The 18382-nt window shown below is 35.2% G+C and overlaps 1 protein-coding gene across 1 annotated transcript; it reads left to right on the plus strand.

Annotated features, from left to right (window-relative positions):
* Nucleotides 1-215: 215 nt before the first annotated feature.
* On the plus strand, nt 216-15851 carry LOC132111507 (synaptic vesicular amine transporter-like). The gene is made up of 16 exons (XM_059518872.1): nt 216-365; nt 660-834; nt 1933-2269; nt 2673-2731; nt 2928-3011; nt 3298-3390; nt 4070-4159; nt 4373-4416; nt 7030-7090; nt 7547-7642; nt 9826-9904; nt 10738-10789; nt 11189-11252; nt 12812-12931; nt 13051-13184; nt 14295-15851. Exons 2-16 carry the CDS (start codon nt 702-704, stop codon nt 14397-14399), a joined length of 1551 nt encoding a protein of 516 aa, XP_059374855.1. The 5' UTR covers nt 216-365; nt 660-701; the 3' UTR covers nt 14400-15851.
* Nucleotides 15852-18382: the final 2531 nt, after the last annotated feature.

The raw sequence follows: 18382 nt of genomic DNA on the forward strand, positions 1-18382 counted from the left end.
AGATTTCCTTCTGCAAATAACTTCCTTATACTTGTAAAGATGGCTAAAAGAGCCGCATCACAGACACATACGACTTGTATCATATTAATATGAAAATAATAGCCTATAAAGAACTTATATTAAACTTGATTTTAAATGAAGTAGTGTCTAAATAGATTAATAAAATTAAACTTAAAACAGCAAATAAAGTGCTCCTGTCTTTCTCATTTTTGTTACGGTTCATTCGTCCGTGTCGTTGCACCCATTTGAGCTCTCTCTGAAACAGCGTGACGTCAAACACCAGTCAAGAAACTAAAACGCTCCTCGTCCAGCGTGCCTTTCACCCGGGAGCTGACAGCAGAGCTTAATGCAAATGTGCTTATAAGGTAAGAATTAAAACCATACTGAATATTTTGCCATCAATATTTTTCCAAAATATTTAGATTGGGGAGGGAGTATAAGAAAGGGAAAATCACTATTGTTGATATTGTATTATTTTCAAAGAGCTTCAATGCATACATTTATAATTGTATAAAAGTGTGAATTTACTTTAGTTTTCGACATATTTATTTCATATTAGTAACAATCCCCTAGGGCTCTTCTCTGTGTAGTATTATTAAACATTTTATAATGTTTTGATGTCACTGATGATCTTTGACAGGCTTTTTTTTCTGTTGCAGGATCTTTTTTCACTCGCTCTCTGGCATTTGGATTTTATTAAAATGGGACTATTTGATGCTCTTAGAGATTTTAGTTTATTAACGTGGCTAAGAGACGAAAGACAGTCTCGGAGGCTGATTCTGTTGATCGTTTTCATTGCTTTGCTGCTGGACAACATGCTGTTGACGGTGGTCGGTAAGTGCTGCTGTTGTTCACACCTGTTACATGTGCAGGCACATATGATGCACACATATCCCTCACAGCGATCACTGTTAAACTGTTCATGCAATGCTTATATACATAAGATGCATTTTTATGGTAAAATACATTATCCCATATTATGCTGTCATAATATAAAATATCTGTAACATTCACAAAACTTAACATTGAATATATTCATAGCCTATATTTTCATAGGCTATATCAATTTTATATATTTTGCATTATGTATGTATTATGAAAATGTGTCACTAACTGCACGTAATAGGGCGGGTCTTCTCGAATAAACGAAATTATCATAGGAATTTTTTTTTTCTTTTTGCATATATGTCATATTTATTTATTTAATTATCGATTTTAAATCAATACAAATTTAAATGAATTGTTTGATTTAAAGTATTTCAAAAACTTTATTTGTTTGGGGGTTTGCATTGAAAGTAAAATGACAAATCTGCTTAATGCGCCTATAAAATACCTTTAACTATCCTAAACGATTGTTTCCCCGTGTAAACTCTAAACTGTCGGCTACTCCAGTGGCTGCGGTTGATCTGAATTAAAGTAGCCTACATATCCGCGTGTGGATATATATATATATGACCGTGTGACGCGCGCTATAAACTGTTTATTTGTTCTCACATCCGCGAGCCAACAAACGGGAACGGTAATTAAGATGGAAATAATATACACAATGAATATGGCCTGTGTGTACATACAGATGGAACCAAGCGAAAACTGAACCTGTCGTTCTGTGGCTCAAGTGTTGAATGAAGAGGCTTTGAGCGTTATCTCACACGGTGTCCCTATGGGTTATTTACGCATGATAATGTCAAACGCATCTAAGAAACCTATTGTTCGCAAGAAAGGTCAAATGTGTGCTTACACAGCTAGATAAATCTTTGAACTTGATTTTGAATTATTTATTTTTTGGAAAATGATTGGTAAACAGTGATTCTAAAACTTTTAACAGTAGAACAAAACTTGCTTACTGTGAAACCTCAAGTGTGTGTGGAATCCTCAAGTATTCACTGTCTCTGTCTCATGGTTATTATTATCTCTTCTCTTTCCTCTCTGTAGTGCCTATTATTCCAAGCTACCTGTACTCAGTGGATGATGAGGCTGCTCAGTCGGTCCGGAATCAGTCCATGTCCCCTCTGTCCCCATCTGGCACCTTTCAGAGCATTGTGTCTCTGTATGATAACACAACACGCCTGACCGGCTTCAGCCCACAGATGAGCACGGCTAGCCCAATGACCCCAGCCCCTACTTCTGTGATGCCCTCTCAAAATAAGTCTGAATGCCCCAAAGCAGATGGCCAGCTTCTGAATGAGAATGTGAAAGTGGGTCTGTTGTTTGCCTCTAAAGCAACAGTACAGCTAATTACTAACCCCTTTATAGGGCCCCTAACCAACAGGTGGGTTAAGGCAAAATCACATGTTTAAAGTACAGAAACTAGCATTTCTCTCAAAAGAAGCATGAGATTGCATGAAATTTTGTGCATGCAGTGAGTGTAAATGGACTGTAAGTAAGGTGAATATTGCAGTGCAATTGTCTTTCTGTCTCTGACTGTTGAGTGATCAGCAGTAGTGTGATCACTCGTGCATGTGCCGTCACCCCTCTACATGATCACTATTGGCCTATCCAGTTTAGTTCATCACTGCTGCACTGAACAGATCCCACTAGAGCTTGGCAAAATCTTGGGATCGGTCAGCTATAATATTTTGTAGCAATGTGCATCACTGTTAGTGAGACACAAAGTGTAACTCACAAGATGTGAGTGAGGCATGTGTGATTCATTTTTTTATTCTTAACTGCAGAATAGGATACCAGATCCCGATGTTTGCTGGTTTCTGCATCATGTTTGTGTCAACCATAAGTAAGTACATAAAGAGTAATTTCAAACCCTTTTTTTTAAACATTAATCTAATGACTAAGTGTCTTTATTGAAAGGGGTGGAGAAGATGCCATATATTTATACAATGTAATTTAGCTAAAAGCTATTTGTTGTGTCTATTCTATGATAAATATTTCTACTTATTCTTTTTCTTCTGTCTGTTTTACTCTGTGTGAAGTGTTTGCGTTTTCATCGAGCTATACGTTGCTGTTTTTGGCCAGATCTCTACAAGGTGTTGGCTCCTCTTGTTCTTCTGTGGCAGGTAACATATCTTGTGCAATATTAATGTTAGAATTCAAAAGCATGCTGTCAAAAGCGGCAAGAGGAATCGCATTTACCTCAGTCTGTTGAAAGAGCTTGAACACAGAAATATGTATACCCCCAAAAAAGAGCATAAAATAATTTTTTGTGATGTCACTGATGGTTACTAAAGAAGCTAAAGAAATCGAAAATATTATATTGCACAACATTGCACACAATACTAATATAACAGACAAGAAAAAAACTTTATCCTCTGTAACTAACTATATTTGTGTGTTATGGTGCAGGTATGGGGATGCTGGCAAGTGTTTACACAGATGATGAGGAAAGAGGAAATGCTATAGGAATTGCCCTTGGAGGACTAGCCATGGGGGTTCTGGGTGTGTACTGTATAATTAGGATTTCTTAAAAATATTTTGATCTGCAAAACAGGTACATTGGAAATCTTGAATCCTACAAACATGAGATTGGGGGGTTATGCATTAAGTGCCTTGGAGTTGAAGGTTCCCAGGTAACTTTAAGTGGCATGTTTAAAGCCCAAGATCAGTGGTCAGAAGAAATGCCCTGAGTGGGGCCTGAACTTGGTGCTTCCTGTTAATGATGTCATGCTTTAACCACTATTGCAGGATGTTTAATCCCTGATAGTCCATTATTTTATTCATAATGGCAAGGCATTAAACAATGTTGATCCACTGGATAATAGCTATTTTGTCCTAAGTGATTACATTTTGTTTTGCTGTCGTCATTAAAGTGTGTAAATACTGTACTCGTTAATCAATAAACCCTATAAAACTATATTCATCTGGATAGTTTCAGACTTGAAATGGGTTTGTTGCAGAACACTTTATTGTTTTACTGTGGTTTGGTAAACTTGGTAATGTAAACTGTTCTGCAGAGCAATTAGTATTGAATTTGTGGCCTGTGTAAATACAAAGCATATTGGCAACGTCAAGAGTTTTCAAAGTAAAGATAGTTTGGTGTGCAGTACTTGCATCAAGTCTTTGCGTATTATGCAGTATACTGTATATGTGTGTGTGTGTGTGTGTGTGTGTTGTGCAGTTGGCCCTCCGTTTGGAAGTGTCATGTATGAGTTTGTTGGTAAGACGGCTCCTTTCCTTATCCTGGCAGTGCTGGCGGTGCTTGATGGAGGTGAGTTCATCATTCTCTGTTCTTTAAGCTTGCCAACATTTTTCCAATCGAAACAATGAGAATGATAGATTAAGTAGTAAAGCTTCATGTTATTGTGATAGAAATGTGGAATTGAATGCTGGTGACAGAAACTCATTATAACGGAATTTCTTATGCTGAAAAATGTTGGCTTTATATCTGATGTGTTTGTTTTTTTCTCATTTTCATGAACAGCTCTGCAGCTATTTGTGCTTCAGCCTTCTAAAGTTGATCCAGAGGTGAGTACAGTCCCTTCTTTCCTGATTTAATTTGATCTAACTGATCTAAAAGTGATGTACTGTAAAGCATTAGGTAAACGCTCACCTAAAGGTCAAGCCCTGTGTTTGAAAGGCTTTGTGCAAGCATTTTGACAAAGAATGTGTGTTTAGGTGTGAATACTTGGGTTTTATAGCTACACTGTTATTTACAATGGTATTTGGGACTTAAAATGTAAATTGTTTTGGCTAAAATCCTGAGCAAGAAGCTTACTATGATCTATCAATAGATTTGCACAGCCTATTAATCATGATTTGGGCTCATTTTTGCAATTTTGTAATTGTACCTTAATGAGAAGATGTGGCTTCAACAAGCTCCACATTATATTGAATCTTTATTTAGTATTCCTCTTGTGGGCAGAGACTGGGAGAAGAAGCTTTGGGGATTACCTGTCTTTCGTACTATGATTGGTCTAGTCTTATCAGTAACAGGACTAGAATGATTTGCAAAATGAGTTTGGGTCTCTTGCACTGGGTACTTTTAAACAAAATGGGATTGAAAATATGTTAAATGGATTACAGTACATGTGTAGATTGTAGTGAAAGTTGATAGCAATGTGTGTAGATGGACAGTGTATTTGGAATAATGCTTTGGTTTGCGTCACAGTAATAGGAAATGTACATACAGCGGAGTGGCTGATCCAATCAAAGCATGTCTGACTTTGATCAATGGGGTTGATGGTATCAGTTATTACGGAGATCCCAAGTTTCCCTACAGACAGTGTGTGTGTTTATGTAGCTACTTGTGTTTAGGCGATCTGTGGGATTTTGTCATCTTTCAAGTGGAAGGAAGCACTAACAGTGGGTTATGTTTTCCAGCAATAAATAAGCTTAAAAAGAAATCTAATGGGAAATGTTGCTATGCTCTTAAAAATAAAAGTTCTTTATTGGAATTTATGGAAAAGCTTTTAACATCCATGGAACCTTTTTATTGTAAAAAAAATACGATTTTAAAATGTTCTTCTCACACTAAGAAAAGGTTAAAAATGGTTCTTCTGTGGCACAACTGCAAAAAAAACTTTTGGAACCTTTTATTTTTGCATATTGTCAGTTAGTGATGTGAAAGAGTATTTAAGACAAGTGATCTTAACAGTTTAAGACATAAAAAAACCAGCACTTTTTGCTGGCTGTTCAGCTAAAATTTAATTTACACTGACTAAGAAAAGCTCTTACATGATCAAGTATGTGACATAAAGATTATATTTTCAACGGATCTGAGTGACATTGATTAAAAGGTCAGTTTCTTTTGTCATCATACCACAGTTAAGACCAGAAGGTGGTGGACCTGTCATCTCAAATCAGTAATCTACCAGATCAATAATGCTTGGACATCAGGTTATAACTAGGCTCAGAGACAGTAGCTCTTTCATTTAGAAGCCCCCTTGAGTGTCAATATCCAACAGGATTATGGGAAAGAATAGCAGTGAGTCACAACTAATTGTTTGGGGGCTGTGAGTATTCACAGAATTAATTAACCTGGTTAGGGCAGTACAACTGAATGTGACAGGGTGTTTTGAGTGGGATGACATGTCCACAGAGAAGTATGTGCAGTGAAGTGGAGTAAAGAAGTGCTGATTTAATGAGAGGGGTAATTGTATGGTGACTGCTCCAAAAAAAAAAAAATTAAAATAAGATCATATGCCCTAATGTACATCCCTTTAGAAAAAAAACTCAACTGACTTGAGTGAGGCCAGGATTGTTAATGGAATGTGATCAAATCCCACATCGAATATGTAAATAAATAAATGTCTTATTTTACTCCATATGTAAAAAAAAAAATAAGAATGAGAAAAAAAAGAAATTGAATGAACAAAATATAAAAATACATTATACACAGGTTCTTATTAAAGCAACTGTATTAAAGTTCTTCAGTCAAGAGCAGTGAGTAATTTTTCTCTTTGTTTTATTATTTTAATAATATTATAGGATGTGTTGACCCAAAAATGAAAAATATGTCATTTTACTCACTCTCAGTTGTTGTTTTAAACCTGAATGAGTTTCTTTCTTCTGTTGAACATAAACGTTATTTTCACAAATGTGGCTAACCAAACAGTTGCTGCTCCCCAGTGACTTCAATAGTACTTTTTTTCCAACTATCAATGTCAATGGGAACCTGTTTGGTTACCCACATCCTTCAGAGATTTACAATGCTGAGAAAAAGCGCATGTCAGAACAGCACACAAATTAAATGTTTGACCGGTAAGGCTTGAAAGCACATGCAGATAATGTACTGCGAATAAGTGCAGTGTCCCATGAGTGTAAAACTGCCCCTACATTATGTCTTCAAAAGCTGATTGTGGAGACATTTTAATCATCCTCGTTCAAAAAATGTAATATCGCGCACCCATACGTCAAATATAGCAAAAATATATTGAACATTCCTTTTGATTTTCCCCATAGTACAAAATGGATAACTGGTATCCAGAATTTGTTTACTGTGGCACAACACCATGTATCCAGTATGACACGTTTTTGAATGTCAAGGGCCTCATTGCAGTTGTTTTTCCACTGAGCGTTAATGTTCAAGGTGAATTGTTTACTTTATTTTAATGAACTGATGTTTAAATTTTTTCCCAGTGCCAAAAAGGAACATCAATTATTACCCTCATGAAGGATCCATACATCCTCATCGCAGCAGGTCAGACCAGACAAATAAACTGTTCATTCCTACTGTTTTATCAGAAATAAAAGTGCAAACCTTACTGTCTTTTTTTGATAAGAATGGATTCAGATCTGTATGTCTTTGAATACATGTGAAAAAAGAAACCAATGGTTTAACCAATTATACATGCTTTAGGGGGTGTGACACATTTAAGTGTTCTTTCTGTGACAGAGAAGGATAAGAAAGTGTCAAGTGTGTGTATATGTGAGAAAGAGAGAGAGAGAGGGTGAAGTGGTCAAGAATCACATCTGTGTTTGTCTCTTCCTCCCCTCCTCTCCAATTACAGTGGCCTGAGTGTAGGGGCAAGATAATGCTGTTTATTATATCTGACAAAGGAAAAGAATGGGCGCTGAGGGAGGGGGGAAAAGAAAGACAGAAAGAGATCATTTTTCAGAAGATGAATCCACTTACCCTCCTCGTTTTCTTTTTCAGGTTCCATTTGTTTTGCTAACATGGCCATTGCTATGCTGGAGCCAGCTCTGCCCATCTGGATGATGGAGACAATGTGTCCCAGGAAATGGCAGCTAGGTTGGAGAATGTGCTTCTTGTTAATGTGAACACTTACACTTCAATTCCTGTTGTTCCAGAGAAATTTTTACTGTGGGCAAGATGGAACATAGGTCATAATTTACAATGAAATATAGACAAAGTGAAAGAAATAGCTGAATAAAGCATAAATTAGGTTTATGTTTATTATTAGTATATTAATGTTACATTAATAACAGTGAATATCAATAAAAATGTCCAGATCGTATTTTACATCAATTAAAAGAAAAAAAATTTGAAAGAAAAAAGTTCTATTTAAAAATATATTTTAAATAATTATTTATTTTTTATTTTTAATAATAATATTTATTTGTTTCAATTTTACTTTTTTTGTGATGTAATTACTAAATTTAATTACTAAACTTAATTTATGCTAATTACTATAAAATGATTAGGCCTGAACAGGATGATTTGCTTATTTATAATAATGGGAATGAAATTTTAAGACCATTTTAGATTTTAATTTTTTTTGTCATAATGTACTTAATTTATATATATATATTAGTGCTGTCAACGTTAACTCGTTAACGCATGCGATTAATTTTTGTCTGGTTTAAAATGTCAAAATATTTAACGCAATTAACGCAGCATCCGTATTTTCTGCCATCCGTTGGCTAGCTTTACATTATATGATCATGCTCTTATTCATTTAAATGCTTTTAAACATTTCAAGCGCGGCAAGAAAAAAGAGAATGCGCTGTCTGTGAATGCCCTTATGTGACACATACTGTACACACACACAATGCATAGACAGGGCGCCAGAATTCAGTTCTCTTAAGCGCTTGAACTAACAATAAACATCCCAAAGTGCCAGTTTTGTCGATTATCCTCATAAGAGCAATCTTAAATGATTTATATAAAGTCTAAAATGAACAAAAAGAGTTGTGAGAGAATGAGGCGAGATCCATAGACAGTATATAAACGGTGAGATCCGCGTGTCTGTCTGCTCTTAAAGGGACAGCAGCCAATAAAGCTTCCTGTCAGTAAAGTTAAAGAACAAAGGGAACAGAGAAAATGACTCGCTGCTCTTGACTAAATAACTTTTGTAGCTTTAATAAGGATTAACTATTTAATTTATAGTTTATGCAGTGCAGACTGCATATAACTTTGATAACTTTATTAAATTTCTGTATATTTCCTAACTGTTAAGACAGGAAGGGCAGGAGTAAACATGACATTTATTATGGGTTTATGTTAGCATTGTTTTAAGTTTACTTAAATTAAAAACTGTTATATTTTTGAAGCCTAATAATAAATGTAAAAAAAAAAAAAAAAATCAGTAGCTGTATTAATATCAGTAATACTGGCCTTCATTCATAAAAAGATGCCATTTAAACAATTATTTAAAATATACTGTCTTTATGTTGTTTCTACATTAATTTGATTAACTAAATTATTACATAAAAAAATATAAAAAATATTAAAAACGTACAAAAACATTTCTTTTTTTATTGCGATTAATTGCGATTAATCACAGAAAAAATGTGTGATTAATCTAGTTAAAGTTTTTAATCGATTGACAGCACTAATATATATATATATATATATATATATATATATATATATATATATATATATATATATATATATATATATATATATATATATATATATATATATATATATATATTGTTTTTTTGGTAAGGGAAGCAAATGACACATTTCTGTCCACAATTTGCTAATAATAATAATAATAATAATAGTTTTAGAATAGTTTAATAATTATTTCCACATGCTTTTAGAATTGTGTAAAAAAAAAAAAATAATAAAAAAGCACTAAAAGCACTAGTGTTCTTGTTCACCATACAGTGCACTTCACCCTTCAGACTGTAAAGTACAATTTAAACAGTTAGTGTCTTCTGGGTTTCTCCACAGTTTTCCTGCTGTTTACAAAGCTTTGACAGATAATAAAGAGAAAGAGAAAGAAAGGAAAGCAGAGAAACGGGGAGAGTGAGGATAGGAAAAGGAGTGTCTTTGGTCTGGCCGGATATTGAGGTGTTATTGGCAGGCAAAGGAAAGCAAGAGAGCTAATGAAAGAGAAGGAGCGGGAGAATGAGAGAAGCAGCTTCATAACCGCATCTGTGAGACAAACAGCAGCTTTGAGATCAAACTGATATTGTGTCTTCTTATCTGAGCTCTACCCTCTCTCTCCTTTCTCCTTTTAGGGGTTGCGTTCCTGCCAGCCAGCATCTCATATCTAATAGGGACCAACATCTTTGCCGTTTTGGCTCACAAAATGGGAAGGTAGGAGAGGGAAATTAATGTGTTTTTCCCTACTTCTCTTGCCTTATCTTCCTCCGCTTTGCTATCAGTTTCCTCTGTTTTGAAAGAGCACTAAATGAGTTTCTGTCGCCAGGTTTTGTAATTGTATTTTAAAAAATCAGTCTCAGCATGCTGTTTATTTGTTTATTTATACTATACACACTTATAAGAGGCATAGACATAATTCCCTTTATCAGAATATTTTATGTCTGCAGGGTCCAAAATTAAGTCTGTCACACCTGCCAATGGCCACTGGGAGAATATTATTGGCCATAAATATTTCTTACAGAATTTTGTTTGTTTTCATTAAAATTAGTACATGTAATTAGATAGATAGATAGATAGATAGATAGATAGATAGATAGATAGATAGATAGATAGATAATGTTGTTAAAAAAACAGCACTTTAAAATATTTTAAAGATTAATTTATTCCTGTGCTGGCAAAGTTTCAGTGCTGCCCTAGTTATTGTTGGTTATTGACGTTTTAATCAGGTTACTTGTCCGAAAAATGGAAAATTCTCTTTCAGTTGCCCCTTCTCAAAATCCACAAGCGTTAATGTCGAGCCTTGGTTTCTAAGAAAAGACAGGCATGTCTGGCAAAACATTTGAATTGTCAGTGGAAAAACACAGCAGGGCCTGTAGATTTGCACTGTGACATTTAATGAACTTTATGCATCTCTATTAGGACTGGTGCTGTTGTTGTGAGCTTTGTGACCTAAGGTTTGTTACTGAATGTCTTAGTCCCCAGTCAACCTCTGGTTCAGAACAGCAGAAATTTGTTGGCTTCATCTCTCTCTCTCTCTCTCTCTGTAGATGGCTGTGCTCACTTATAGGGATGCTTCTGGTTGGAATCAGCATTCTCTGTGTAAGTTCTTTTAGACGATTAACATCTCTCAGAGAACACACCATACCTGTGAATATTTCAGCAGCTTATGTTTTATTGCCCACCGGTGTGGTTGAGGGCTGTAAAAGAAGGTTTATTTTGAAGTGAGAGCTCTGACTCTTTTTCCCCTGGACATATCCCACTAAGCAGGAAGACAGTCTGTTCTCTTATGCTTATCAGATTAGACTGGAAAACAAGTTCAGATGAGAGTCAAGTACACATTTGGAATTTTGCTTATGGAAAAATCATCAGGGTTAAAAAGGTTATGAAAAGTCTTCTGTTCTACAGAATGTTGACTGTATTTGATGTTTTCACATACTCAGTTAGTTAAAAGAAATATGTGGCAGCTTCCAGTATTGAGCTCTTCTAATTGTTCTACAGGTGCCTTTTGCAAAAGACATATACGGACTCATTGTGCCAAACTTTGGAGTTGGATTTGCCATAGGTGAGCTTTGCTCCTTACTCTATCTATATCAGAATTTCTTAAAATTTTATTGTACTATGTTAATGTAAAATCAGATCACCTTTATTTATATTGCAATTCATACAAAAGAGATCGTAGTAGCCCTTACCAAAAAGTAGTATACTTCAAGTTTATTTTATTAAGTATACTTAAGTAAAGTTCAAGTATATTTTTAAATACTTTATGTAGCATGTATACAAATATCAGTGTTCTAGTAGTATACTTGTAAGTGTACTGCTTCAATACTCCTTGGGACTAAATTGGCCCACTTTCTAGTATAATGATAGTCAAAAGTGTGGCTTACATATAAATGAATATGGAGTAAAGCAATGGACTGATATTCATTTATAAGTCCTTATGAGTTCATTTTGGTCCATCTACATCTATAAAAGATAGTTTCTGTGCCATTCTCTGACATAAGGGTGTTCTGTGGAGACCAGAGGTTAAAAGGTCCCCTTATGAATTTCAGTGTGGTTCTGCTAGGTGGGGGGATGTCAATCCAAGGATCTTGTTTACTCTCATGGCTTTACATGTGAGGGTCAGACTGTGCATCTCTTTGATTACTTGCCCCAAATTTGATCTATTTTCCGAATTGAAATTGTCAATAATTGTTCTAGTGGTGTTAATGTTGAAAGCTGTTCTGTGAAAAAGTTGGTTGGTTGGTTATCTTGCTTCTGACTTGTGGCACTACGAATTGATTTACAACCATGGTCCTGATCGACCCTTTAATTTGTCTGGTTTGGGTCTGATACGCTACATTTCTGAGAAGTACATAAAGCCCATTTCTGAGAAGTACATAGAAAGTAAACTAAAAGCATACTTTCCTATTTTAGTTACACACTTGAATAAACTTCTTTTTCATAAGAGGGGGCTACAGCAGGGCTAAAATGACAACAGTGTCATTATATAATGTTTTAGTAACATGATTCGGGAGGAGCCTGCCTAACTTAGCCTAATCAACACAGGTGGACCACAATCAAGTAATCAATACCATAGTATAAATATTGTTGACTTACCTCTATCCATTGACGGTTTATCAGCATCCCTCCTCCACCCCATCTCCTCACTTTGAGTTCACTTTATAAATAGACGGGGAAGGGGGGGTGGTACTCTAGGTTCGGGCCATTCCCAAGCTCGGAGCCCTTCCCCGGACAGCACGCAAAACACGCATACCATACCTCAGCTAATTATATGTAAGCGTGAACTCGTGAATCAGCTCCGATCAGTTCAGTGTTGATTCGGTTCAATTCAAAATATTTAATTTTCAACAGACATAAAATGGGTTCAATTCAGTGTAACTTACTTACTGTAATGTAAATTACTTAATATAGCATACTTACTGTAGAGATGGTACTCTTTTAAAATTTGTATAATTTAAAATGAAATGAAAAAATTAGAATGAAAGTAAACAAGAAAAATTGTTATGATTATAATACTGTAAAATGTCTAATGAAATTTGTTTTAGAAAATGCAAAATATGAGCATTTCACTAATGGCATTAGACCCACTTTATAAAATAGTCCATATTTTGTGGTCTGCAGGTATGGTGGACTCCTCTATGATGCCTATCATGGGTTACCTGGTAGATCTGAGGCATGTATCTGTGTACGGTAGTGTGTATGCCATTGCTGATGTTGCCTTCTGCATGGGCTTTGCAATAGGTAATGTTTCCAATTCTGTTATTAATTTTCATGAATTAATTGGAATTTCTACTTTAAAAGTTTTTAGAGGAAAGTATTGTTAACAGCATTTAAGACTCGTGTGTGTGTGTGTTGTGTAGGTCCATCAGCAGGCGGGGCGATTGCACGAAGCATCGGCTTTCCCTGGCTCATGACCATCATTGGTGTAATAGACATCCTGTTTGCTCCTCTCTGTTTCCTTCTGCGAAATCCTCCCGCCAACGAGGAAAAGATGGTCAGACCCCACAATATGTCATCCATCAATTCAACATCCATTAAATTCATTCCAATCTACTCACTTTCTAACACAAATATTACAGCTGTTTTACAGCTTTTGAGCATATATTTACAATTCCAAGGAAAATTTCATTTGAAATCCGTTTTACTCCCAAAATGTGACAATTTGCATACAAAACAGGATATTTAACGAGAAGAATTGTAGGGAAAAAGCATTTACAAAAAGACCAGTAAACAAGGGTCCATTTTGATTTCATGTTGCCTTCAACATGGACAGTTTGTATTTGTGATTTTTGTACTTTGATGCCAAAAATATGGACATATCCTGATTCATTGTTATTATTCCAGTAGTACCGGTAACCATAAGTTCACTCTTCACCTGCCATTCACACAAGCTTTCCTTTTGATTTCATCTCTAACTTCAAGTCACTGACATGATAGAATATGACCGCAATACGAAATTATGTTACATAATAGATACAAATAACAACTGCGCAGGATGCCCTCAAGCTAGGATCAAAGAGTGATGTTGATCTGAACAGACTCGTGCGTTTACCCCCAAATGCTGCGTGATCAAAGCCAAGCATCATGGTCTTTCTTTCTCAAGAGGAGCACTACACTAATGTGCACATGCCCACAAGCCAGATCTGTATGCTTCTGTGCTTATACACTCTTTATCAAAGCCTCATACAATCACAGTGCAATAAATCCACCATCTCTCACTATCAGTGATGTACAGCCAAAGAGATCAGCTCCTCCCACAGTTGATGATGTCACATATGGTCATATCGGGTGTGAAATCATATTGCTGATGAAGACAGTGAGGTTACGCAAATTTATCCCTCTTGTTCAATACTTTACTCCTTATTTTCTTTTAAGTTAAAAATGTATTCCTTTGTGTTGTTTTTATCTGTCACCTCATAACTACAAGTCTACAGAGGTTGTTCTCTGCATACTTAATTCTTGTGTAAATACATATATGCTTTGTCTATGTAAACACACAGTATTTTTGCTTTGATGTGGTTTGTATGTGATAGATAAATGTAACAGCATAAACTGTGAGGTGTCCCGTTCACCAATGATGGTTTCTTATCTCTGTCTTTCTCAGGCCATTTTGATGGACTCTAACTGTTCAATGAAGACCCGTTCCTACTCCACCCAGGGCTCCAGCTACCAATTGGGTGAGGATTTTGATCCAGAGAGCCCTGAATAGGCCTCATCCAAGCCCTCGGCCATGTATGTCACCCAGAGTATCTATTTTGTTGTATGAAAGAGGAAAACCACAATGCTAACTTGTGAGAATGTCCCTTATCTGTCCCACACTGTCCTGTGGTCGTGATGGTCATGTTCTTCTGAAGCAAACCAAAGTTGTTCTTGTTGCCATTTGTTCTCAATGTGGGAGAGGTGAAATATCTAACCAACAGCCTTATCAATATGGATAACACTTGTGTGTGATTGAAAATGTAGGATTTGAGAGAGGATAAAAGAAAAACCCTTAACTACAATTTTATTCAGCATAACACTATTCATATTTTCTCATTCAAAAGTCAGACAGGGTAGTTGAAAAGATTCATTCAGTGTGACCTAATGGACAGATATGTATTGGATATTTATTGTTTGTCTGTGGTGGTAGTTAAGTATGGTCTTCATATATGTATCTATCAGTCCTGCTGAAGTCTTTGCATAGGCGTAAACGTCAGTGAAGGTGGAATCGAGTCAGTTAAATGGATTATATCACACCTTGAAATGGGCCTTAAAATGTTGCTATTCGTATCATAATCAGTTCAAACTGCATAATACACTATAGAGAACAGCTGAAGAACATTTTAGGCAAATTAAAACTTTAATTTTTACATTTGGGATCGATTTCTTTAAATCTGGTACATTAATTGATTCCATTGCTGTTGTTTTAATTTAGGCTTTTGAGAGTAGATTTTAATGTTACCTTGCATTGGAGTGTAGGTCCTAAGATTTTCAGAATATGTCTTGTTTTTTTTGTGTGTTTTTTTTTTGCTTTTTGAAAAAGGAAAGGTCTGACAGCATCAGGTAATCAAGCAGAATGTCAACAAGTCCTCCTGTCACGTTCTGTTTGTGTGACTTGCGTGATGTTGCTAAAAATTATGTACTGTATTATCAAAGATGAGCCACAGCTATATTTTGAACGCACCAACTGTTTCAGTTTAGTTAAATAAAAGTAAATTATTGCTGTATGCATCCAGATACTTTAGGTACTTTAGAATTATATTTTGCTTTTAAAGTGTATATAGTATATATATATATTTATATATTTTAGGAAGTCTTTTGAATGTGCTGGAATGCTAATCTGTTCATTTGTAAAGAATGCCTCAATACTGCTCTTTCCCATATTTGATTTTCCTTTTTTTTTTCTCTCTAATGTGTTATTTATCTTTTTAAGAACTTAATTGGCTGTTAAATGAAACATGGCCTTAAATTAAGCTCCTTAAAGCCATATATAAAATATACTGGGGATTTATGAAGAATATAAATATTTATTGAGTTTATTTATTTGTCTGAGGCCATGAGCTTAATCATCAATACAGGTGTCTGTGCAGGGTCAATGGTCTTTTTTATTTATTTATTTATTATGATTTAAATTAATACACATTCTATGCCTTAAAATTAGACAACCTGCTGCAAACACTTTTTAATGGCAAGTGTAGCTGTAAATGTGTTTTTGAGAAACAGAATTCAGAAACAGTCTTATTGTTTCATGGACCCTATTCGTCATATGCTAAATGACAGCTTAATCTAATATTAAAAACATGTCTAATTCCCATCTTTTGTTTATCAAAAAATTATATCAGGCTTTTTCTTATGGGTTGAACTAGTTGGTTTTGGAGGTAAATTATCTGACTAGTACAATAGTTTATAAATAATTCTTCAATATAGCTGGATTCAGCTTTAATTTCTTGGAATTATTGATGTACTGAGGGAAACATTCCTTTATATAAAATCATGGATTTGATACACAGCATGTTTTCCTCTGCAGCTACAATCAGTTTAATGCAACAGTTGTGACCAGAACTAGCCTTTGAGAAAAATCAAGTTAGCTCAGCTTTAAAGGAACACTCAATAGGCTCAATTTTCCATCTACCATAGAGTTAAACTGTTGAGTTTTTACAGTTTTCGAATCCATTCAGCTGATCTCCGGGTCTGGTGGTAGCACTTTTAGCTTAGCTTAGCATAGATCATTGAATCTGATTAGACCATTAGCATCTCGATAGCATCAAGGAACATTGCTGACATACCATGTAGTGATGTGTCGTTCTTGAACGATTCGTTCATTTTGAACCAATCTTTAATGTGACTCGGGAAGAACGAGTCGTCTCGGGGAGTGATTCGTTCAGTCGCGCATGCGCATTATTCTATAGGTTCTTTTCTAGTAGTAGTGATTCACCATACATGTCTATGGATTCACCTGTCAGTCAATGGAGTCTTGAGCCGGAAAGAGAATTGATTAGTTCATAGTTCGGGTCTATCGGGTTTTTGACTCGTTCCTTAATCACGTGACAGCCCCATACGCTAACCCAATGCAGTCTGAGCCGGAAAGAGAATTGATTAGTTCATAGTTCGGGTCTTTCGGGTTTTTGACTCGTTCCTTAATCACGTGACAGCCACATACGCTAAAACCAATGCAATATGAGCCGGAAAGAGAATTGATTAGTTCATAGTTCGGGTCTATCGGGTTTTTGACTCGTTCCTTAATCACGTGACAGCCACATACGCTAAAACCAATGCAATATGAGCCGGAAAGAGAATTGATTAGTTCATCTCATGAGTCTTCGGGTCGGGTCGAGTCATTCCTTAATCACGTGACAGCCCCATACGCTAAAACCATAGACAGTAAAAGAATGCAGTATTGAGTCGGAGAGAGAATTGATTAGTTAATCTTTCGGTTCTTCGGGTTGTTCGTTCTTTTGTCCCGTGATGTGACAACATTGGCTAGAGTAATTATTAAATCAGATTGTCTGTATAAACCATACTTTTGTAACATATGACACTTTATAAACATTAAAAAACACTGTGTACATACTTTTGAATTGTTGTTTATTGTTTATTTTTGTGCCATTAAAGCTTTGTAACAAAGAGGACAACTATTCCAAAATAAATCAAAATAATAAAAAAGTATAATAAAGATAAAACTAAAAGATAATAAAGCCACAGGGTCTAATAACCTTAACAAATGAACTTTAAAAGTACAATATAAAAAAAGAAAAACTAAATATTGCACAACAAGCTTTGCTTTTTTTTTATATAATAATTTAAAATGAATACATTTTAAAATAAATAACACTTTTGTGCCAAAATAAAAACTTTATATCAAAGAGTATAACTATTCCCCAAATAATTTTAAACCATTTAAATAAAAATAAATGAAAATGAAGAGATACTAAAGCTACGGAGCCTTATAACAATAACAAATTACCTTTAAAATCACAACAACAACAAAAATATTGCACAACAAGCTAGTCTTTTTCTAAATAAATAAAAATAAATAAGCTTTAAAATAAATAACACACTGTGGCTATATTTTTAGGACTTGCTTTAAGGCATGTTTGCATTAAAAAAAACAAGCTCCCTGACCTTGGATGGGCTGAGTCTGTTTCTTCTATCTGAGATAATCTGCCCAGTTTTAGAAAAAATTATTTCAGATGGCACAGATGTGGCCACAATGCAAAGTCTTGTCTTTGTGACTTCAGAAAGGCTTTTGTATACTGGTGAACATCTCCTCCACCAGGCCAGAGTGTCTGATGTGCGGGGTAAGAGTGGCTCTGCAAGGTAGGCCTGCACCTTTATAGCATCTGAGGTCTTAGAAGAGGTAGCAGAAGGCCTCAAGCTTGCTACCCTCTCGTCAAAGTCTTCCTAAAACATGGCCCCTGCACTGGCAGTAGCACCAGGATCTGAAGTATCCTCCTCACTCTGAGCTGGGTTAAAACTGTTAAAGCTGAAGTTATCATAACCTTAATGTTTTAAACTAACATTAATAATTCAAATTCAAAATTTTATTTGCTTTTAATGTATATGTCATTATGTCCTTTTTTGAGCAATCTTCTTATACATATATTACACCAATATGTCAAGTCTGCCTAGGAAAAGCAATTATTATACTAGCAAACTCAAAATTGGAGTAAAAATGAACAAACTAGTATAAATACTTTTTATTGTAAGCTTGAA

The sequence above is a fragment of the Carassius carassius genome, chromosome 31 (genome assembly GCF_963082965.1).
Source record: "Carassius carassius chromosome 31, fCarCar2.1, whole genome shotgun sequence".
NCBI classification, from domain to species: domain Eukaryota; kingdom Metazoa; phylum Chordata; class Actinopteri; order Cypriniformes; family Cyprinidae; genus Carassius; species Carassius carassius.